Genomic DNA, 23,419 nt, shown 5'->3' with positions numbered 1-23,419 from the left:
ATCATAAAGTCTCTCACAGTTAAGAAATATTTATGAGATGTTTTCAGTTTGGTATAAGTTTTAAAATAACACAGATTGAAAAGGAGTTTCCTTAAAAGGGCAAACTGCCTACTATGATTTAGGGAGACTGGATTTCCTATCTCTCTGCTGCAAGTGTGCTTAGGTCTGGTCTCTGTAATGGTCTATGTATATTTACCTGCCCATGTAAAATTAATTTTAATCAGCAAATGAAATTAAATTGTTTTTCTCCTATACTAAGAGCATGCTTGCAATGTTCTAAGAATTTCTTCTACTTCTTTTTTGAGCTTTTGGGTTTATTAAGTTAGTAGAAAGTCAGCTGTAGTGAGCATTTTCATAAATAGGATAAAAGATAACTGGAAGTGTGCATGTAAGAGTAAGATTTGGATACCACTGTCAATGTTATAAATTCCTTCTTCGTTCTCTTGAGGTTCTATTAGTGATGAAGAAATTGATGTAGTACTATATATGTGATATTATAACTAGTTTACTTGCTAATACTTCCTTTTTTTGCTTTTATTTTAAATATTTCAGATTCCAGATGGTCTGAGAAAAAAACTACATATTGAAATACATTCAACAGTCCGAATTAAGTCAGTTGAATCTATTCCTAAAATTCCTGTATCTCTTACACTGCAACCCAAACAGAATTTAGTGAGTTGATATTACTGGTCTTGTTCATGTATTGTATAGTTGTTCATGTGTTGGGAAGCTGATAATATTGCTCTCGTCAGATGGGGGGAGGAGGGGGAAAGGAGAATGTTTTGTTTATTTCTTTTAATTTGTTAGATGATGATTTGAAAGTTGTCTATTGTTGACTATGGAAATAATTACAAAGGATTTTTTTTTTTTTTGTATAATTTCTTGTTTTTTTCTTTTGACTATGTAAATTTAGGTTAATTGGTTGCTATGGTCTACTTAAACAGAGCTTATCCAGTACTTGATCAATATTCTGTAAACATCAAACCATTAAATTTTGGGTTGCTCTTGGTAGATAACTCCAGATAGTTACACTGCAAATTGTAATGAGTTTCTATTCAAAGGAACTGGTAGATATCACAGAAGATGGAGAAAATTGAACTTCTGAGTTTTGACTTGTTTTCCTGAAGCTATTAAAGGATATAGCACTTTTAACTCAGCACATTTTTCACTTTTCTACATGGGAATTATGCATCTGTGATTAGGAACTTAGCCAAGAGATAGGAGATCTAGACTCAATTTCTTTTCCTATTCCAGTTATCTAGGTGATCTGGGATAAATTGCTTGGTCTCTGCCTGCCTGTTGATGGTTTTTGGTGATGCCCCTGAACTGGAAAACACAGATTTTTTTTTTTTTTTAAATAGGAAAAGGATGTACAAGGAAGAGAGGGGTGTAGTGGGCATATGAAAGAAGTCTCAGGTCACTATCTTCAAACCCAGGGTCTGAGCACTGCGCTTGGATCTGGGGAGGCAGATAAGTAAAACAAAAATAGAAGCTTTTCCTTGCCCTCATATCAGTGTTCTGAGGGAAAAATCTCTAGAGGTGATCTAATACTCAGCTATGGCCATAGCAGGGGCTGCACAGATGCTTTCCCGAGAGCAGTTGATAGAAATGGTGTTTGTTGGCAAAATGTTGTTTTCTAAAGGAAGAAAACTCTTCCATCTCTCTGCTGCCTTAAGAGAAAAAAAATGCCTCATGCATAGGAAGAAAACATTTTTACGTATGAACACCTGGTTTTGCTTTACTTACCTTCTTCCTTTTTCCTATTTAGCATAAAGATATACACGAAGATGATGTTAAGTGTGCATTCAGTTCTTGGCTGCAGGATTCCACTACTGATGATCACCCATGGATAATGACAAGCACAGACTGTGTACATCTGTCTGTTAAAGAAGGCAAGGCTAATACTGTCCTGTCTGCTATGGAATTACTTAGCCAGTATGCCAGTTAATTTCTATATATAACTTTTAACATAACTGATACTTCTTCACACTGAAAGTATAAGCTTGAGTTACCCTTTAATAATGATTAACCTTTCTTATTCTTTCATTTTGGATTATATTGTAGTAATATTCTAATCTGTCTTATCTTTTGTGGAATGAAAACTTAATTTATTTGGAGTTTTATTAGTTGTTCATTGTGTTTCTGCAGGAATGGAGGAGTTTGTCCTCAGTGCAGCACATCCCGTGAACACTGAAGAAAATAAGTCTGAGAATATTTTTATACTGAGTCCCAGTTTGCTGCAAAAGACAAATATACAAGTAAATATCACATAGTATCAGGTATCAAGTAATTTAAATTGTTATACTTGTTTAAAATACATTGCATTTTGTATATAATATATTTCAGTTTCCCTTTTAAAGTAAATAATGTTAGGCTTTTCATTAAATTATATCTGCATCCTTTATGCCATTTTGTAGCTTGAGGGCCTGCTGAAATTCCAGGCATGCCATGCTTGTCACTGATTGTCATAGTTTGCAATCAAACTCTCAGAAAAATCAATTAGAAGAGAGGAAAGTCAGTACTGCCCAAGTTTGAACATCCTTATACTTATTTGTATATGTACCATCCTTATGCTTAGTTGTTCTCTCCCTTGGTAACTAAACCACTTCTTCGTGTATCTGGCAGGAACAATAGCTTGTTCTGGCAAAGATGACACATTCCCCATTCAAACCCACCACACTCTCCCTGCCTTTTCTCTGATATAGTTTCTGTGCCTTCTGTTTCTTCCATATTTCATTTCTCAGGAGAATAAATATTTCTATTTAGTATGAGAATTACTGCTTCCGTTAGTAATTGCAGTTGATTCACTGCCCATTACTTCAGGGTTATCATTATAGGAGTGGGATAGTGGGGTTTTTTTTTCATTTTTAAACACACAGTGAATTTTAGTGGGGAATTAAAGGTGTTTTTTGGCTGTTCAGGATAGAACTTGTCTGCAAAATTTAGAATTGCTCTTAAAAAAAGTAAAACAAGCTTTCTTTTACTAGAAGTGAAGTATAAAAAGGCTTCTAGAAACTGTTCTAGTGACTGGAATTAAGACAAAAGAGCAAAATGCATTTCTTAAGAGCTGTGTCAACATCTCCTACTAGCCTGTTCTTACCTGTGAACCTCTACAACCCCTGTTTGCCTGCCCAGCTTTCCATACTAGCTCCCTGGTGAACAAGATGGAAAAATTCATGCCAGGTGTTTTGTCAAGTTGCTTTTCACCCAAGCAGATTCCTGATCAGTTTCACTATTTTGCCTCATGAGCTTTCCTGCCAGCAGGACAGGGGATGGCACAGGTGAAGGAACAAGCTGCAGGTAGAGGAAGAGATAGTGGGCTGCATAGTCTGTTACAAACAGCACTTGGCCCAAAATCTAATCTGACACTATTGAATTACTGTCAATACTTGATTGTATTTTGGAACTAGTTGTAATTTTTCTGTTTCACCAGTGCACCTTTCTTTCAAGCACAGCAAAACATGTAATGATGTCTTTGCACAATTCCAGAAATGGCTGGTCACTCCATAGCCACCTTCTATAGTTATATTCATCTGAAGTCCTATTTCTTCTTTGTTGTAGGTTCTTTTACATCCTCTGAGTAGAAAAGCTGATGATGACAAGCAGCCTCCTATGCCTGATAGAGACAAGAAGCTTCTGTACCACAAATTAAGTGATTTAGGGTGAGACATTTTGGTAGAAAAAACATGGGAAAGAATGGGAATGAGAATTAGGAAAAAATAACTGGGGGAAATGGATTTATAGAGAATTCTCAAAGCCTGACAGAAGGCTCACATAGTATGCATCTGTATGCAAACTCTGAGATAAAAAATGTGACTTAGAAATGCCATGGAATAGGACAGACATTATTGAGAGAGAAATGGAACTAGAAACAAATTTTAAATGATGGCCTTGCAAATAGGCTAGTTACTTTGGAGAAATAGAACTATGAAAGATGTATTGTAGTAGGACCCATGAGGGGTAATTTTAGATGATTAACTTTAAGGCATTAGCAGCATTGTGTGGCAAAAGCTGATAGGCCAAGAAATGCTTAAAATGTATAGTAATTAGGAAACAGTTTGGCTTCTGATTGTGGTGTTATGAATTGTAACATCTGTACCATCTCACCCTTCACATGAGACTAAAAATAGAATAAAAGTTTTTTAAATGCCTCTCAAGAGCCCCGTCTCTGGGTCGGGAAGGGGTATAATCTGACAAATAACATTGGTGGAAATGCAGACTTTCTGGAAACTGTGCCAGATCTAAGCAAAATCTTTTGGCTTGTGTCGGGTTCAGACTTTATCCTCATTTATGCAGATGGTTAATTTTGTCCTTGAATGATCTTACTGCAGTGAATGGAAAGCTTCATGTGTCTAAAGGTACTCATACCGAAAATTTCGGCATGTCTGCCAGTAGGATGAAAGGTCTCAGAACTGAGACTGCCTCAGCATGGAAACCCAGAACTGAGCTTTAGAAGAAATACTGGTAGTTCAGCAGTTTTTGATGTTCTAAGTAGCATGAACAAACTTCTACATAGCAGCAAGGGGAAGTGGGGTGGTTTTAGCTGGGGTGTTCAAATGAAACAAAATTTGCAAGTTGCACTCTGCCAATCCATGTCCCCCAGTAATTTCCTCCTGTTTACTTGTTCAGCTACATTTAATAGTAAGGATCTTAAAGAACTTCAGTTCCTAAAAGTTTTGTTGCAATCATCAGCTGGAGGGAGAAATGCAGAGTGCTGTGGTCATAAGTACAAGAGAAAACAGTGGTCCTGTGCAGCAGATGTGAAGGGGTGGGGCAGAGGAGACATGAGAGGCTTGGAGTGTTGTGATAGTGTGCTGTCATTGCTGGGAAAGGCAACTGAGATTACAGTCTGTCAGCATTTCAACATCCCCGTAGCGCAAGCTTTTACCACCTACAGAGTGTGCACTGATGCTACCCTAGGCCATTTAATGTTTCCTTTCCCCTACAGAGGAGTGGACAAATTAGGAACATCTTTATTTGAACACATAAGTCACAGTCTTCTGGGGCGTCCTTTATCTCAGAAGCTGGCTGCTAATGCTGTGGGACTGCGAAGTGGAGGGGTGCTTCTCACAGGAGGAAAGGTACTTGCTTCTGCTTTCACCTGCAAACCCCTGCACATTATCTTTCATAGTTACAAACTGGTTGATGTTAGTATTCTTTGATGCTGTGCATGTTCCAAAGAATAAAGAACAAGCTGAAAAAAAGAGCAGTTAACTGAACAGAGATAATTCAGTAAAACATCACACATATACACATGTTTTGAAGATTGCTACCAATGCAATTTCAATAGGGATTGTTCTACTTTGTGTTTATGTTATGATAAGCACCTGTCTTTGAAATATTTGAATGAAAATAAGGATATATTTTCTCTTGTGTTCTAGCATAACATAGCCTTGGAGTTTATACTGTTATTTTCCTGCTGCCTCTTACAGTGATCCATTTACTACCATATGTGAACTAAGCAGATGTCTTAACATTGAACTCAGTGGAATCAGAACACTGTACTGGATGTACCCATGCTGAATTTATCTTTGTTTCACTCTAGGGCTTTGGTCCCTACCAAGTGATAGAGGCAGAATACATATATACTTTTACTGAGGAATAAACCCAGCGTGTGTACAGCTTCCCCAGCTTGTTGACTAGTGCATACTGTGACCAAAACACAGAAACACATTGCCTCTGTCAATTTACTTTAGCTCACATTTATTTTTTGTAGGGAAGTGGAAAGTCAACATTAGCAAAGGCCATCTGCAAAGAAGCTTTCACTAGACTGGATGCTCATGTGGAAGTAATTGATTGTAAAGCCTTAAGAGGTATGAAAATGTTTCTTTTTATCTCAAATGTTTGCTGTACAATAAAGAGGCATGGTTATGAAGGTACTATATTTGGTCTGAATAATTTTTCTAGCATTTTTACAAGGCTGTTTGATGCCCCACAATTAGTGTCTTCAACAGTCTGATGAAAATACAGCTACTGTAAGTTTATTTCACACTTCTATCAGCTTCTGTCCCGCATACCACAACCAATTCAAACCATGCTTGCTGTGCTAATTTCTAATTGCTACAAAATAGGAAGAAGTTGCAAAAATTGAACTGTGTGTTTTTTCAGCTGTGCTAGCTGAAACAAATGTTTTGTTAACAAACAGTAAGTGATAAAGGATACCTGTACTCAGTGAAAAGATAACACAGGCAGCAAAGAAGGGTCAAAATGACCAACTGAAACCTGATTTATGGTGGCATATTTACTAAACTAGGGTATTTGGCAATAGGCATCTAACACTCATAATTATAGATGATGAAATGACTCCTTAGGCTTTGTGAGTTCAAAATAATTACTTTGTACAAAGACAGAAGAGCACAAAGGAGGCATTTTTCTACTCTTGCGTTTCACTGGCTTTTCTGAATAGTCTTGCTGTTACAAGGACAGAAAATACTCAACTGTTTTCTTACTGAGCCCTTATATTTCCTCAGTGTATTCTTTTTGCTTAAATCACTATCTAAGCTGGAGCTCCTTACACCAGAGAAAAGGGGAAAGATGGATAATGAGCCTTTGCTCTGGAAAATTCTTCCAATTGCAGGATTTTTTAGTAGCTATTTTAGAATGCTGTTGATATTTCTCTGGTTTTAACTGTCTGGAAATTAGATTTGTAGGCTTCTGTAGTGATTAGTAAAAGATGATTAATACCATTTTAGAACATGGAACCTTCTAGTACTTTTTTGATTGAAGATGTGGACTCTTTAGCGATTGTTGACTCTCATTTAATCTTGGTATCTGGATTTATAGATGTAAAATCAAAATAGACAAAACATTGTGATTTTTTTCCTGATATTCTTTGTCATTCTAATAGTATTTTGTTTTAGGAAAAAGATTAGTAAACATAAGGAAACACGTGGAAGAAGCTTTTTTAGAGGCAGCATGGAGACAACCATCCATTATTTTGATGGATGATCTTGATCACATTGTCGGAGTACCTTCTACACCAGAGCATGAGAACAGCCCTGAAACTGTTCAAAGCAATAGACTTGCTTATGGTAATACTATTCTACCTTTGTCTGGATAGAAATATAATGCAACTTAGAATTTCTTACACCTGAGCTGTACTGTCCTACCTGAATGATCCTGTCTGTATCATTGCCTCTGGACCATGTGATATTCAGGCAGAGACTTACAAATTATGGTATGTAGGCATTTGTAGACTGCTAGCTGAATCAAAATAATGCACTCTGGATCTTGGAGTAACCCTTGCCAATGTGCATCCACCACTGGTGCTGCTGGTACTGCCTGTTGTCAGTACCACTGCCAGTGCTTGGGGCTTCTCTGTTCTTTGTTATATTACTCATACACTCTAATACGTTGCAATTGATTACAAACTGCAGATGAATTTTTAACTGATAATTACTGGTAAATTGATTTTTTTATTTTCCGTAATTATTATTTATAATTACAGTGGTAGATCAATTTGATACTTACTCATGTTGAGAACCAGCTTCTTTTAGATGAGTACCAACTTCTTTATCATCCTACTTGGTATACATTGTAGAACTTCTGTATTGTTTTACAATGTAACAGTTCACAAATGTTAAAAATAATATGATCTGTTGTAGTTTGACATCCTGTATATGATTCCCTTTTATTCCTGAAAGTCTAGGCAATACTAAGTTGCAAATTAAATCTAAATGACCATGATTAATAAAGCCATAGCAAAAAATGCCTTCCGTTTCTTAGCTCACTTTGAGGGAGTTAGCATGATTTTTACTGAAATGCTTTTGAAATTCAGGACATCTTACTATAGTTTCTTCCTTAAAAATGTGCTAAGTTACATACAGAATTGTTTGGTTTTCTTATGACTTTTACTTAAAGGTATAATGCATACAACAGAGCTTTAAAGATTTTTTCTTGAAGATCTACCTTGCATCCTTAGTTTTTTTATGTATTACTTTTCTCCTGAAGTGCTTATTTTCTAGGCTTAAGTTCTGGTTTTTTTCCTATAACTTTTCTTTTTTGTTTGCACGGAGAGAGTGGAAGCACACAAAAGTAGATGTCATCAGTGACATTACAAAATCAGTTTTTACAAAACATTTCTGATGTCTTTTTCTTAATGAAATGTGCTGTCCTAGAGAAAATCACTATACCTTTTTTATTTCCTAGTTTAAAAAAAAAACCAACTGTAAACATGGGAATAAATATCATATGTTACAAAGCTGTTCTATTTTATGTGCACTAATGCTGCTCTCTGGGTTAGGGGCATTTTTGTTCTCTTGCAATTCATGCAGTAATATCTTCTGTGTTTAGTTTTGAAAGATCTGATAAAAGAAGTTATTTCCATGGGGAGTTTGATTGCATTAATTGCAACGAGTCAGTCTGAACATTCCCTTCATCCGTCCCTGGTTTCAGCACAAGGAACTCACCTATTTCAGTGCTTCAAATGTATCCGATCTCCAGATCAGGTAAATTCAAATAAAAATGGTTAAAATATTGTTTGCCTTCCCAGAAGCCTCAAGTGTGATGCTGGAACAGCTGCAAAAATAATAGGTTACACTGGAAGATGAGAAAAAAAATCTGGAAATCTTAGTTCTGTTGTGATACTTGAGTACCTCAGAACTTATATCTGTCATTATATAGTTAAAAAAAACCTCACAGTTGGCCCTGCTCTTCAGTGGTAAGAGGAGGGTGTATTCAGAGGACATTTCAGTTCAACATAAAACAAGTCAGGTTGTCTAACCACAGGTGAGATATGCGTGTCTCTTTCTTGCCTCTAAGGGGATGCTGAAGGAGCAGCTTTGTAAAACATGTAAGTCATCAGGTTAGAGAAATTAAATTAAATGTATGTTTTTTTCACAGCTCAGTGAAATAAGTATGTCCCTAAAACTAAATGTTAATTTTATGGGACAGTTTTAGGTTTGTTTCCATATTAATACCATTCCTCTACTTTTGAACATAGTCCAGTTTGAAAAGAAAAATGGATAGAGAGAAGAATGAACAGTATTAACTTTCATGGAGGAGAAAGCAGATACTTTGAAACCCTCATCCCCTAATGACTCATTTGTATTTAGCATGAGTTGTTCCTGTCTGTGTGTCTTCGGTCACAGGCCAGCAATTAAAGCCACTGAGGAGGGGATGCTGTGTTAGATGCAGTTTAGCTTTCTCCGACTTCCTGCAAGTCTGCTTTTATTGTTTTTAATACTAATACTCAAATGAGAGATCACTGGAAAAGTTCTCAAAAGATACCAAATTATTTGAAGTGTTTTTATCTAGCACAATATATTGCATCTCAAACATATTCTCTGCTCATACTGACAAAATGAAACCTGTTCTTTTTAATGTGAAACATAAGGAATGGATGTAAAACAATAGAATCTGGGGAGGGAGCGATGTTTCATTATTAATGTTGAATTTAAAGCAGCTCTGCTGAGGTGAATCTTTAAAGTGATAAAACTGGTGAATTTATTGAAGTATACCTGAAGAATTGGCATTTGTTTATATTGCTTTGGTTTTGTTATTTAAAGGGTTGGTGTTACACAAATATTTAAGGAAATTTTAATAAGTCATACCTATTTACTCTTTGAATTCCTGAACTCTATATAAAGAGTAAACTCAATACACACTTGCTGTACAATTCTGTTTTTCAGAAGCAAAGATATGAAATGCTGTATTCCATAATGAAGAAAAAGCTGAATTCTGATCCAAAGGACTTCTCTGATCTTGACCTCCAGTGTATTGCAAAGGAAACAGAAGGTTTTGTTGCTAGAGATTTTACTATGCTGGTTGATCGAGCCATTCATACCTGTGCTTCTAACCAGAGTGCATCAGATAATGGTGGTATGTTGACAACAAAATCTTTTCTTTCACAGTCTTACTTCTGTTATCCAGAACTGGTGGAATAATACAGAAATAAACCCTTAGTTTTTATGTTCTATGTTTACAATTTCTTTAATTGTTACATATTGTAAGGAGTTAGTTATTGGCAGTCTGTGTGTTTGGGTTTTTTTTCAGGATCTTTTTTTCTTTATTTTTTTATAACAGATTTGAATCTGTCAACTGTGGATTTTCAAAAAGCTCTAAAAGATTTTACTCCATTAGCTCTGAGAAATGCCAACCTTCATAAACCTAAAGATATTGGCTGGGACAGGATTGGTGGCTTAAAAGATGTGAAGCAAATGCTCAGGGATACCATCCTGTTACCTGCAAAGGTACTAAGTTCCTTTAAATTACTCATTTGATTTTTGTACATAATGTTAGTAGGGAAGAATTATTTTTAAGGGTTGGAAAGTGTTGGATATAAAGATGACAGGCATGATTTTGTTGCATTTAAATCTTCAACTGTCTTCAACTACTGGAAAACACTTTCTCCTTCCCCTTCTGTCTTCCAAATACAAAAGGCAATGGCTGAACTTTACTATAGAGCAAGTGTTGCTCTACAGTATTGGAATATTGCCACACTCACTTGCAGGGATTGTGATTAGGCTCTTTAAAGAGATTTCCAGCTGTTTTCTGCAGTGTTTTTGCTAGAGGAGTATTTTCTTTCAGATGAATCCCAATCCAGCAATCTCACTTCATTTTACTTTGGCCTTTCTGCCTTGCTTAAAACTTTAATGTTGAGATGAGCCATTGAGCATTGACTCTACAGAAAAATGACTGAAGGGTATATTTGATTATATCATTCAGTGATTAAAATAGGAATGTAGAACTATCAGTATGGAGAATATGAAGCTCTTGTCCATCCCTATTCTGGTCTGTTTCCTCTTGGTAGAAAATCACAGTTGTTTGTATTTTAGGTACTTGTTAAAACTAGAAACCTAGTTCAGCCCTGGGTAAACTAAAAACAGTCCAGATGAGCTGTTGGGATAATACTGGGGATGTAATAAATTAGATGGATTCTGTTTAGACAAAAATCATTACTAGTCAGTGATGTTACAGTACATTACAGAATACTTGCATATTTTAGAATATATCACATTGAAACTCTTTTCCAGTATCCAGAATTATTTGCAAACCTGCCCATACGACAGAGATCAGGAATTTTGCTGTATGGAGCACCTGGAACAGGAAAAACGCTCTTGGCAGGAGTGGTTGCGAGAGAGAGTGGAATGAATTTCATCAGCATCAAGGTAGCAGGAGTTTAAGCTTAATTGATTCATTTTATTAACTGAATGAAATAACTTTACATAATACCTGAAAGTATGTGCTTATGAGGGCAAAATACTAAACTAAGAAACTCACACGTAAAATTTTACTTGTCTCTCTCTGGATATCCCTCTGGACATCTGATTCCTGAAACTTCACAGTTTTATTAGTGAGGTTTTTTTAATATACTTATTGATTAGGCAGAATTATAAAATTTAATTAGGTGTTCCTAGTTTCTCTTTTCTTTGTAAAAAGACACCAGATTTTGATGGGGGTCTTTCCACTGGGCAGTGAAATTGAGCAATATATTTTAAACATTTTTTAAATACAGTGTAAACCTTTGCCTTGAGATAATGTAACACATGTTCTGTTATGGTACAAAAATGGAAATGATTACTTTTAAACAAGTTGGAATGCTTGAAAAATTCTTCTGGCTTATCTAGACCCCTTGGCTCTTCTGTTCAGAGATGACTCTGTCTTGGTTGCAAGAAAATTCAGTCTAGTATACAAAATATATGTTGATGTTGAATTACACATTAAAACTAAGAAACATGTCATGAGTATTGTTTTCTGATTATATCTTTTTAGGGGCCAGAGCTGCTCAGCAAATACATTGGAGCAAGTGAACAAGCAGTTCGAGATATATTTAACAGGTGTGCTTTGTAAAGATTAGTGATGTTATCAGTAGATTTCTCTGGTTGAAGCACAAATAAATAATTTTGTTGTCTGAGGAGAGATACAGCATCAGATCATAAAAGCATCTGAAATAATCAGTTGTGGTGAACCAGATGGTGTGTCCTGGTAGGTTCAGTCTGGCCATTATTGTTAAAGAACCGCACATTTTGGCTCCAGTGAGGAATGTGCTTTTGAAGCTGAACTCCCAGTCTTCTCCAGCTACAGTGTATTGGTTCACAGCATAGAATTATCTTGGAAAACACATCCTGAATTCCTTTCAGATGATTCCAGAAGACAGTTTGCTGTACTCCAAGTAGTACTGCACACTCAGTACCTAGGGTCATACTAAACTTGGTGTTGAAATCCTCAATGCCAGTAGTTCTTTTTTACAAATCTGCTCCTACTGGCCCTCAGTGCTCACTAATGCCAGCATATCCTACATAGCCTTTGCTTCTCAACTTATCATGTGGGCAGTCTTTTTGTTAGCTGTCTGTAAGCCAAGAACTCATCTGCAGTGATTGGATTTTAGAGCTTTCATGTATATTAATATGACAGTTGAGCACTTAGAAATGATAATGTGAATGCAAATTATGTCATAAAAATGAGCAGCGATTCTATTGCAGTCCAGTTTTCAGAACCTCTTAAATTCTACAGAAAGCAGATTTTCTATTCTGTCATTAAATACAACTGTTCTCTGAAGCAAAACCAAATTACTTTCAGTATTTTTAAGCAATTCTGTGAATGAAACTTGAACAGAAAAATAAGTGTTGCTTTTTTTTCCTTTTTAGAGCTCAGGCAGCTAAGCCTTGTATTGTTTTCTTTGATGAGTTTGATTCTGTTGCTCCTCGTCGAGGTCACGACAACACAGGAGTCACCGACCGGGTGGTTAACCAGCTGTTGACTCAGTTAGATGGTGTGGAAGGCCTGCAAGGTACCAATTCACCTGTGTGCTCCTTTATTATGAAAAAGTTTAGCATATATTAATGGTATTTTTCTGCACTTTCCTAAGGAGTTTATGTGCTAGCTGCTACCAGTCGCCCAGATTTGATTGACCCAGCTTTGTTAAGGCCAGGTCGACTGGATAAATGCCTGTACTGTCCACCTCCTGACCAGGTGAGGAAACAAATAATTTCACACGAGAGGCAAGGGAAAAAATCAGACTAATGGGTTTATTCTCCTTTTCTTTATATGCAGTGGCATTTCAAACTTGGAAAAAGTGGAGTTGATTTCCCAGCTCCAGTTTTACAACAGGATAAATTCACTAATTTTAATGTCTATGTGTTCACATAAAACTGTGGAAAGAAAAGGCTGTCTACCAGAGTCTTCTGGATCAAGTAATTTCTTGTGGATCTAGGTGATTTAAAAAAAAGATTAAAAACCAGGGAACTAATCTGCAGAAAGAAATTTGATGCAGTATAGTGGGCATAATGTTCTCCATCTTTCTTTGAAGTATGAGTCCAGTGGATTTGCCATTTGTTTTAACCATAGCCAGTCTTTTGTGGTACAATGTGTGTCCCTGATTCCCTATTTCATGAGAAAACATTAGTGCTGCTTATTTTCAGATTAGTTCACGTTTATCAAACACCACATCGTTTCATTCCGAAACACGTATGATGATCCTGTGCCTTAAGAGCATAGATATACTCTTCTTTTTTTTTTCTTTTTTTTTTTCTTTTCTTTTTTTTCTTTATTTTAAAGTTCTGTTTTAGAGTAAGATCATTCTGGTGAACAGAAGCATTTCACTTTCATCATACTTTTCTTTACAAAAGGACAAATGAAAAGCAGAGCTCACCTGCTCACCTTCATATTTTTATGTATTTCATATATAAAAATCCCAGATACTGACTTGTTGTATTAGAGAAATACATTCTCTGTATACTGCATTTGGTTAGGGCAATATCTTCTTGAAAAAAGATCCTCCCTCAGAGAGAAAGTGGCTGATGACAGGGCCAAAGCACCATCCAGCAGTCAGGACAAGGAAAATAAGAGGTTGCTTTACTGACTTTTTTTGTTTTCCTGTTTTCCAGAACTCACGCTATGAAATCTTAAAAGCTCTCAGTCATTCCCTGTCCTTGGCAAATGATGTGGACTTTCAGGATTTAGCAGCAGAAACGGAACAGTTCACAGGGGCTGACCTAAAAGCTTTATTATACAATGCCCAATTAGAGGCAATCCATACTAATTTAAATTTAGGTTTAACACAGGTAAATAAAACTGATGTAAAGGAAGTCTGTCCTGTTTATTTTTATGTTAATATGTGTGAAAGAGTTAATTGTATCAATGGGGCTTTTTAGCAAAATTATGGGGTTTTTATATTTTTATACAGAGAACTAACAATTTAAAATGTTTGCAGAAAAATGCTAGAATAATGTAATGAATTGGTTTAAATACTTCTTAAACACAAGATTTTTCTTGTTTAATGATGGGTATTTATTGTTAAATAGATATATGTAAGCCCAAATGTGTTTATCACAGTTGTGAGGAACAACTAACAGATTGACTGGAGGGATCCCACACTGAATTTCTTAGGAGCAGATAGCAAATTCAGTTTTGAGATGGAACATTTTGGAGGATGGAGGAAATGAGAAATTGGTGGGTTTTGGGGAGTTGTTCCAGCAGATTGGGTTTGACTGAGGTCAGGAGAGAAGTGGCAAGAGGATGGCAATATCTGAAATTGCCAGCTCTGCCTCGTCTTCCAGGAACCAGCTAGTACTTGAACTTCCAAAGTACGGGATTCCACCCTTGGTTTGTACCCCTCATGTGACTGACAGATCCTTCCTCTTTTAGCCTCTGTTCAATCACCTCTCTTCGCATTTTTAATGCCTGTCCTCTGGTTCTAGCTGGAAAGGAGCAGGCATGGCTTCCATTACTCAGTGGCCAAGGGAGGGGTTGGGTCAGGGGTGGAAGATTAAGGAGACCCTCTTGAATTCATTTCGCCCCAGCTGTTACATAGGAATTGGGCTCTGAGGATGTGACTCTTAGTATTGAGAGGGATCTCCACCATGTCTTCCCTAACACTCCCTTCACTTGTAGCATCAGTAAATAAGTAGTTGATACCTCATGATTATCTCTCATAGAAAGATATTGTTGTCTGAAGCAGTGGTGTGTACACACCCCAGAGAGAGCACAAGGCAGTCCATTGTTGTGTAGGAAGAAAATATTAGAACTTCAGTGGTACATATATATAATTTACAAATAATATCCATATGCTTGGTAGGGTGTGCTCAGGAAGTTTTGACTGATAGAGGTGTACAGTCAAAGAGATTTGCAGACACCAGTCTAAAGCAGCAATTCTGATTTCCATATCAGCATTTAAAGTGTGCTGGCTATGACTGAAAATGAGTACAGTGGTTAGACACTACAAAAGTAGACCCACTTCAGCCTCCTAAAGCATTTTACACAACATACTAATTTGCTTGGCGGGTAAGGTTGAGACAGAAGTGGTACAACACAATATGTACATGAAGTTTCCCAATACTTGCTCTTACTGAGAGTGTGAGGCAGTGGAAACAATAAAACCTTAAAATTATCTCCTGAAACTATTTTTCTAGCATGAAGACATAAAGTTCTTAAAGGTATTAGATTTTCTTAGCAAAATATTTAGAAATATAGTCCTAGAGAAAAACAGATTACTACTAGAATCAAATGTAAATTGATATTCTCATTTGCACTGTATATCAAATCTTTTCATGTGTTTCCACTTGTAACTTGTTATGAGTTAACTCTTGTAATATTCTGTTCTTTGTTACAGGATTTTGCATCTAGTTCTGATAGTGACTTTAGTCTCTCTTCCATGGTTTTTCTAAACCACAGCAGTGGCTCAGATGATTCAGCAATAGATGGAGAAGCAGGGCTAGAGCACTCTCTTATTTCCTTAGACATGTCTGACTTGCTTCCTGAAGATCCAAGGTCCAACATGTATCGTCTTTATTTTGGAAGTTCTTATGAATCAGAGCTGGGAAATGGAACTCCTTCAGAACTGGTAAATTACTAACTTAATGTTTTGAATTTCCTGAATATTTTTAGTTGAGAAGCAGAAAAAGGCATACCATTTGCCTGGTTCGGTTTATAAATACAATTATGTCTGCTTTGACCTTCAGACTGTCTTCAGATTACACTTAGTAGTCCACAGTGAGGGAGGGGATGGAGGGACGTGATCTGAGAAAATACAGTATGGACTTCTCTGAAACCTTGCAGAGTTTAAAATCAAAATCCCAGAATACTGCTGAATACCTTATAATTAAGCAAATTGCATTCATATTAGATTTTACTCTCTGGTCAAATGGTTTGTTCCCTTCCAAAGCTTAACAGTAAAACAGTTCTCAACTTTTTGGTCATTGGTTTGTTTGTTGTTTTTTTCTTTAACTTAGTTTTATTACAAAAGAGTGACAAGCCAGCTTTCAAGAATTAAGTTACAGTCTCAAGAATCAATGAACCGTCTTCAGTTCCCAGTAAAATGTGCATTAATAGAATAATCAGACCATGGAATTGTGAAAAAGAACTTGCTTATTTTAGAATATATCACATTGAACTAAACCTTAACTTCCATCATTGCCTTTAAGAAGCAGAATTCCTGATGTTGCATCATGTAGCACAGAGAGCAGCATGTTCTCTGGCCAGTTTGCAGGTAGGGATGTGCAAGTTGGCTGCCCAGCACATGCACAGTGATCAGCTCATCTCTCTTGGCAGGCAGGTCAGCAGAACAGGGTATGCTCCCTCTGAGCTCCTTGTAGTGAAGACATGATTTTCAGTTTGTGTATGACCCATGGGAAACTCATTTTCAAATGAATTTCAATCTGTTGTTACTACAAGTAGTAATCAAAGTTCTTTGACTCTTGTTTCCAAAACTGTCTTGCATTGATTCTTAAAGCAAAAATAACTGACATTAGAGAAGTAACTACTGACTGCTAAGGTGCTTTGGTATATTTTATCTTGCATTATGGGTGATAGTATTCAATTAATGTAACTTTAAAGACTTAGTTTTCCTTTGACTGTGAAAATTCTTCAGCAAGGATTCTACAAGGACAAAGAATTTGATGTCTTAAAGTTGCTGAATTGGAAAGGTGCTTACTTACCAAGTGCACAGAGAATTTGGAGGTGATGAATATTTAAATTCCAAAGCTAACTGCATAAACTTGTCCAGATTTCAGAACCACTGATTTTCTTAAGTAATTAAAGCAATGGACTTAGCAGACCTTTATTCTTTTTTTGATGGGCCATTACAAAAATACTTAAATATTTTCCAGACATGAAACACTCAATTTTCAAACTTGGCCTTTTGCCCAAACACTTTGGCATATTAACTTAAATCATTCTGTTCAAAAAATTACATATGTAATATATTTTAATGAGAAAGTACTCTTTTTGCCAGTGGAGACAAGCTTATATTGAATTGTGGGCTAATTCCTAATGATGGAGTTGCTTCTTTGGATCTATAATGAATTAATGTATTTCCTCTTGTGATCAATTTAGAGCTCTTTGTGTTTGTCCGGTCCAAACTCCATAACTTATGACTTTACCAGCATCACTCAGAGAGATGTTGCATCCTCACAACCTGCAATGCTTAGAGCAGCTTCTCAAGAAGGCTCCCTGGAGAACCAGGAGCAACAAGCAGAGCACCTGAGGACAGAAATCAATGCTAGCAAGGCCAATTACAGAAGCAAGAATGGAGTAAGGCACTTTTTAAAAAATTATGTAGTCTTAACACTTCTCTGTTTTTTTTTTCCACACTTCTTGGTATTTCAGTAAATAATTTCTGCAGTAATATTAAATACTGTGTAACAAAAATAGCAAAAATAAGTGATACTTAGTTTGAGGAGAATAAGCCAGATGTTAGCATTCATTTAAAACAACAGTTATTTCTGTCATTTATTGATATGGAGGGGGGAAAGTTGTGACTGTATTTTTAATGCATTTATCTGTACATGTAATGGGGAGGCTCCATAGTTAATGATACTGATGGCACTCTGTTTCTGTAGAAATGTTTCATTGTCTGTTCATGGCTCTTTTCAAGGAGGACAGCACCCTCAATCAGTCAGTGCTTCCCAAGACCACTTTAACTATTACCCAGTCTCATCTGATGACTGCTCTGCAGGCTATGAGACCATCCATTAGTCAGGAGGACTGGAAGCATTTTACTGAACTGTAAGTAATTGTTTCTGTAATTTTTAATTCAATGGAGGTGTGATCTTACAACATTCCTTGTACATCAGAAACACAATAGTTTTAAATAAATGTGGGAACTGGCAGCAGATAGCTGATAGCTTTTGACAGCAGTTTTTAAAGAAATTTTAAGTTACATAGTGGGAAAGGGAAACTATTTTAACAATTGTCTTATTTATGTAGGACCTAGAAATAACAGACCAGAACCCTCTGGTATTATGTTATGAGCCATAACAGTACAAAGAGGCTCTTTGATCCTTCCAGGTCCTTCCTGCTTCCACTTAGCAGTAGCTCCTTGTATTTTCAAATTGCTAGAGTTTGGCCCTCTGTAGTGGTCTTAGTGGTCTTTGTAGCTGCTGTGTTTGGGAAAGGCAATAATCTGTAGAAGTATAAACATACTGAAAAGGAGAATGTGTCTTCTTGGACTTGGAGATCAAAAAGCTGGGAGGAAAACAAAGGAAGCAGGGCAGAGAGCTCTCTGAGTTAGGTCTGTGGGTGACAACTTTTCCAGGTCCCCAGCTCTGAGGAGACAGGCACTCTTCATTTCCATAAACATTTACTTAAACATCTGGAGTTTGTGGTGCATTAATATGCATCTGAAGAGGAAGACACAAAAATCACATTTCATAAGAAATCACTAATGTCTTTTTTTTTTTTGTTCCCAGGTATGATAATTTTCAGAATCCCAAGAAGAGGAAAGTACAGATTGGTGCAACATTCAGACCAGGACAAAAAATTACTCTAGCTTAATATCTTGTATTTGCTTGTAATTGCTGAACTGTAACTGGAAATGACAGATGTGATTAAATCAGATTATTTATATTCGTACAGATTTATTAATGCAGCAGTTGAAGATAAGTTTCTTTTAAACTTTCATGCTGTAAAATTATGTCACATTTTATTTTGAAGAAAATTGTCCTCCTTTAGATTGATATTAAATTTTTTGAGAGAACATTGGTTATATTCTGTCCAGTTGTTTATCATATAAACTTTTACATTTCGGTTTTTATCAGTTTACTTGTCAAAATCTAACAATGATTTCCTGTCCCTGCTTACTCCCTCATAACAAATAGAATCTGTTCAAATAGACTGTAATACTAATGGGGGATATGCTTTTTAAATATTCTATAAAGCCATTCTCTAATGGCCTTTGGAGGGCTTAGAGGAGGATGGTATTTCATATGTATATTGGCAGACAACTAGACTAATACTTCCAGAATGTATTTTTCCAGCTATAGCAGGAAAAACCAGACCAAGATACTTGCATCTTGTTTTCTGCCACTGTTTCTTAATCAGAAGAATACCAGACTGCATTTCACAACAACTGCACCTTCTTATCCCTACCTTTTCTTTCCAGAGACTGCTAAAAATATTTCGGATGCTTGGAAGCTTTCTAATGTTATATCTTGAAATTATTTGCAACTATTGTCTTCCATGGAGATTGTTAAAGAGCTGTGTTCCTTAAGTGACACATAGATAACCAGGTCTTAACACAAGGAGAGGGAAGGAAGGAGGAGGCAGGAAAGAAAACTAGAGATTTTTCCCATGAGTCTGTTCCACCCTTTCACAGCATTTTGCTTCCCCTTCAAAATAGTTTTCGTCTGTAAGCCAAGGAAATACTGTATTACCATCAGTTCAAATAATTGCATTTGAAACTTCAGTCCAGTTAATTCCATTGATTAGTTCCTGCAGTTTCTCAGGTACCAATAGGAGTCTTCACTTACTCTTTCACCTACTGGCTTAAAGATTTTTCAGTCAAAGGTTCTCTTCTGCTCCCAGAGCCTCTGTAAGAAGATGGTCTTCCAGCTCTGTCCTTGTCAAAATTGTTTAAATAACACTGAGGTTTATTACATCTTCTTTGCTTGGTAAAGAAATCTTCATATGTTACAAAAGCATCCAGATAAGCCAAAATTAGCAGCAGCATCTGTTCTTCAGTTGAGGTCCGGGTAATGGTTGTACAAAATTCATTAGAAATGGAAATTATTTAACCTTCCTAGTACTGATAATCTCATAATGCACTGATACTTAAATCTGAAAGGACCAGTCGCAAGCTAATTGTGATGGTACCAAAGACAATTCCATAGATTATTGTACTGTGCTCACACTGGGAGTCATTTAATTGGAATACCATACTTCAGTGCCATGTATTATATTGCAGAGTTTAAAAGGCAGATTTGCTGTATGCCAAAGTCTTACCAGTTCTCAACCAAAATTACGTACTACACTGTCATGGAAAATGTTCTTAAAACCCAGGAAGCCTAGATTCCAAATCTCTGTTTTTCCTCCTTCCTTTATGCAAGGAATTTCACCAGTGCAGGAGCTCAGTGTTAGTTCAGACATCCCCCTGTATACCTAACCTGGATGATGCTGAGGGCAGGTTCATGTGATCCAAGAAGGAGGTCACTGAATAACTACCTGCTGTAAGGTGAGCTTTGTTACATTCTGAGTTACATTGACATCTCACCTTGGAAGATAGTAGATAATGTAAAGAAGCCAAGCTAATACCTGTTATAAGTCTGATGTACAAGGAGCATTAAGCCTGTAGCTCAGAGGAGGATAATCCCTTCTATTCAACTGTTGTGCAGTGAGGATCAGCCGGTCTGTGGAGACACTTGCACCGGGCCTGGGAGGGAGAGGCACTCCAAGAGAAAAGAGACTGGTGGCATTTGTTTCACATTTTGTAGGGCAGTGGGATTTAGCTGCAGTGGCTCATGATGATAGCACAGGCAGACAAGCAATGTGTGTCATGTTTGAACCTGTTTTCTAGTCTCCATCAAGTCAAAGAACTAAACAAGCTCTGTGAAGCAGCAACCTAGAGATGAACAGATCCTGTGCCTCCCCACTAGTTCTCCTGTCACTCCTACCTCTCTTAAGGGATAATGATGTCTGTTTTTCTGGGTGTATATTACAGCCCCTACAAAGGTTTGATAACCTGGGGTAGCTTTTTTCTTTCATTTCTGTTGTCACCAACATTGTCAGCTGTCACTGATCTGTCCTCCACTGCCTACTAATCTTTCCCCCATAGTAGAGGGACTTCTGAAAAAACAAGTGTTAAACATAAATGATGTAAAGAGTAACCGTGTTTCCAGTGTGTAAAGGGGTTCTTTAAATTTGTTAATAGCAACTTGGGTTCCACTACTATTCAGTAATTTTTCTTAAAGTGGATTTTATGTTTGAAGCTATCTTCTTTCAGCTGGTTAGCTGGTATTTTCTTCAGTCCATGCTTTGGAAAAATGTACCTGTTTTGAAAGTGATCTGCCATTCTGGACTGAGTTTTGACTGGAAAGATATGAGGTAGCAGGTCAATTCTGTCAAATCCTGGTTTAATTGGTGCAATTAACTCTACTGAAAGGCTTATATGTCTGAATGATGAGGGAATCTGGTAATTCTTAATGGTGAAAATCTTACAGACTTGCTTTTTCAAGAACTGGGGGCATTGGGGCACATTAAATCCCATCCAGTATGTTGGGTCCTTTTAATGGTATTCTGCCACAAATTGCATTTTTTCTTTCAAAAACAGTATTTCTGGTGTATAGTTAAAATTTCACAAGGTCACTGATTGTCTAATTTCTTAAGGAATCAAACTTTGTTCCATTTTCAAAGAAAAATGGAAAAGATTTCTTAACCCATTTGAAATTAACTCAAAAGATAAGCAACATGTATGGATGCTTAAATTACTTAGCCTTATGTTTCATAGATGTCACCAGCTAAAACTCTGCTTGACAATATTTTAAGCATGACAGTTAACAGCCTGATTAAAACATATGAATTTTATCATTTATATTAGGTTTGAAATGTGCTTCAGCTTTTAGTTCAGCAAACAAGTCTAAATTTTGTGTGGACCAACGTGTGCATTTAATGTCATACAGGGAGTTTCTCCATCTTGTGGCATTAAGGAAGCATAGCCAATTTCCCCAGCCTTAACACAAACAAATATTTTAAAATAAAATTTCAAAACAAAAGTATTGTATTAACATGATTTTTTCACAGGCTATTATATGCAAATTAACTGTGCATGTATATACATATATATAAAAACTATTAAAAGATACAATTGACTTTTTAATCTCACTAATATAATTTGACTTCTTGCCTAATTTATTCAGTAACTCCTAGTTATTGTGAAAACAGTAAAATCCATGCATGCTATATCATTGCATGAGGATCTGACTCCTTGTTTATTATTTAATAGCTCCTAAGCTCTTGCAGTAGGGTAGGAGTGAAGCCTACTTTCCAAGAAGTTAAGATAACAATCATAAATCCATAAGCTGTGGAGGAGCTTTGAAGAGACCAGAAGCAGAACAGAGTTTCTTGCATGAGTTCAGCAGATATTTTCAGAGTTAATCCTATAGGAAGAAGTTGGGAGACTGGATTACAGTTTGTCAATGTCAGTTGACAGGTAAGGATTCACTTCTCTCTCACAGGCATCATTTGGGAATGACCCATTTACAGCAGTTGGCTTTAAGGTTCAATTGCTTGAGTTTTCCTATTTCTAAAATAGCCCAGACAGTAACAATGTGTCTTAGTCGACAGATTTCCATTTCACTGTGCCTTAAGATTTAGCCTGTTGTTGCAGTGATGCAGCAAAGAGGTCTAGGATTAAACACTTTCAGATGCTCAAGCAGTAGCAGAAATGCTGAATCAGTTTGCTGGCATTCAGGTCACAAGTGTAACTCAGATTAACAGAAAAGAAGGGAAAAATCAATCCTCTCTGTCCTCTTAACAGTGGCAGAGCTTTTGCAAGACTTCCATGTACATGGCCTTCCTGTTATGTCCTACAGCAGAAGAATCATGTCAGCTGCTATTGGGTAACCAGGGCAGATTTTGCATCTCTCAGCAGTGCTGTCCCACACCAGCCTCCAAAAGTCTTTAATATTAGTTGAATGACTTAGTGAAGACTGATATCTCAGGGACAAAGTCAGTGTGGAACTCTTGGGTGCAGAAAGATGTTTACATCTTTCTTTACTGTTTACACAAAACCAGCCCTTAGGATTCTGCAGGAATGATTACTACCCTATGTAGGCACAGCTATAGCACAGTATGGAGCTTGTGGAGACCCAGTGTGGACACTAACACCGGATTTTGGTACATCAAAAATTACTAAGGTCATGCACGGGTTGGGCAATTTCCCTTATTTCCAGAGATCAGCAGCTTTGTAGAATAAAAAGCAAAGAATAAAAACCAAAATGTTTGGAACCACCCACAAAATGCTGTCAATGCCAAGTTATATAATTCCACATTAGCACCAGGAGAATTAAAACCGTCACATGGTTTTATGCCTGTTTTCTGTTGGGAAGGTAACTGGGTCCTTCAGATGAACTAGTTACAGATTCAGTGCTAATCTCCACTTCCTTAATTATTGCCAAGTTTCAGAAAATAATAAAATTATTTCTTAATAATATGTATTACTTTAACATAATGCTTGTATATTGCCAAAGCACGGCTGAAGTAATTTTTT

The 23,419-nt window shown here is 36.6% G+C and overlaps 1 protein-coding gene across 3 annotated transcripts in view; it reads left to right on the top strand.

The window, feature by feature from the left end:
• The window catches only part of PEX1 (peroxisomal biogenesis factor 1), a gene marked incomplete at its 5' end in the record, with an annotated part of 29,821 nt that extends 7,807 nt beyond the window's left edge, over positions 1–22,014 (top strand). For 2 of the 3 annotated variants that reach the window (XM_083879631.1, XM_083879630.1), the window contains 19 exons: positions 553–672; positions 1,769–1,892; positions 2,149–2,258; positions 3,562–3,662; positions 4,949–5,081; positions 5,717–5,813; positions 6,861–7,031; positions 8,293–8,447; positions 9,630–9,819; positions 10,024–10,190; positions 10,974–11,108; positions 11,713–11,777; positions 12,588–12,730; positions 12,809–12,912; positions 13,827–14,003; positions 15,551–15,781; positions 17,272–17,469; positions 17,813–17,943; positions 18,627–22,013. In XM_083879631.1, coding sequence (XP_083735757.1) covers positions 553–672; positions 1,769–1,892; positions 2,149–2,258; positions 3,562–3,662; positions 4,949–5,081; positions 5,717–5,813; positions 6,861–7,031; positions 8,293–8,447; positions 9,630–9,819; positions 10,024–10,190; positions 10,974–11,108; positions 11,713–11,777; positions 12,588–12,730; positions 12,809–12,912; positions 13,827–14,003; positions 15,551–15,781; positions 17,272–17,469; positions 17,813–17,943; positions 18,627–18,711 — 2,637 coding nt within the window. In that variant the 3' untranslated portion in view covers positions 18,712–22,013. Of the gene's footprint in view, positions 1–552; positions 673–1,768; positions 1,893–2,148; positions 2,259–3,561; positions 3,663–4,948; positions 5,082–5,716; positions 5,814–6,860; positions 7,032–8,292; positions 8,448–9,629; positions 9,820–10,023; positions 10,191–10,973; positions 11,109–11,712; positions 11,778–12,587; positions 12,731–12,808; positions 12,913–13,826; positions 14,004–15,550; positions 15,782–17,271; positions 17,470–17,812; positions 17,944–18,626 lie in introns of all 3 variants that reach the window. The other variant, XM_083879629.1, reaches the window with a different exon arrangement.
• Between the last annotated feature and the right edge of the window lie 1,405 nt (positions 22,015–23,419).

This window comes from Zosterops lateralis (genome assembly GCF_965231275.1).
Source record: "Zosterops lateralis genome assembly, chromosome: 1".
Lineage (NCBI taxonomy): Eukaryota > Metazoa > Chordata > Aves > Passeriformes > Zosteropidae > Zosterops > Zosterops lateralis.
The sequence above is the reverse complement of the archived record's forward strand: the minus strand, read 5'-3'. Positions and strand labels throughout refer to the sequence as shown.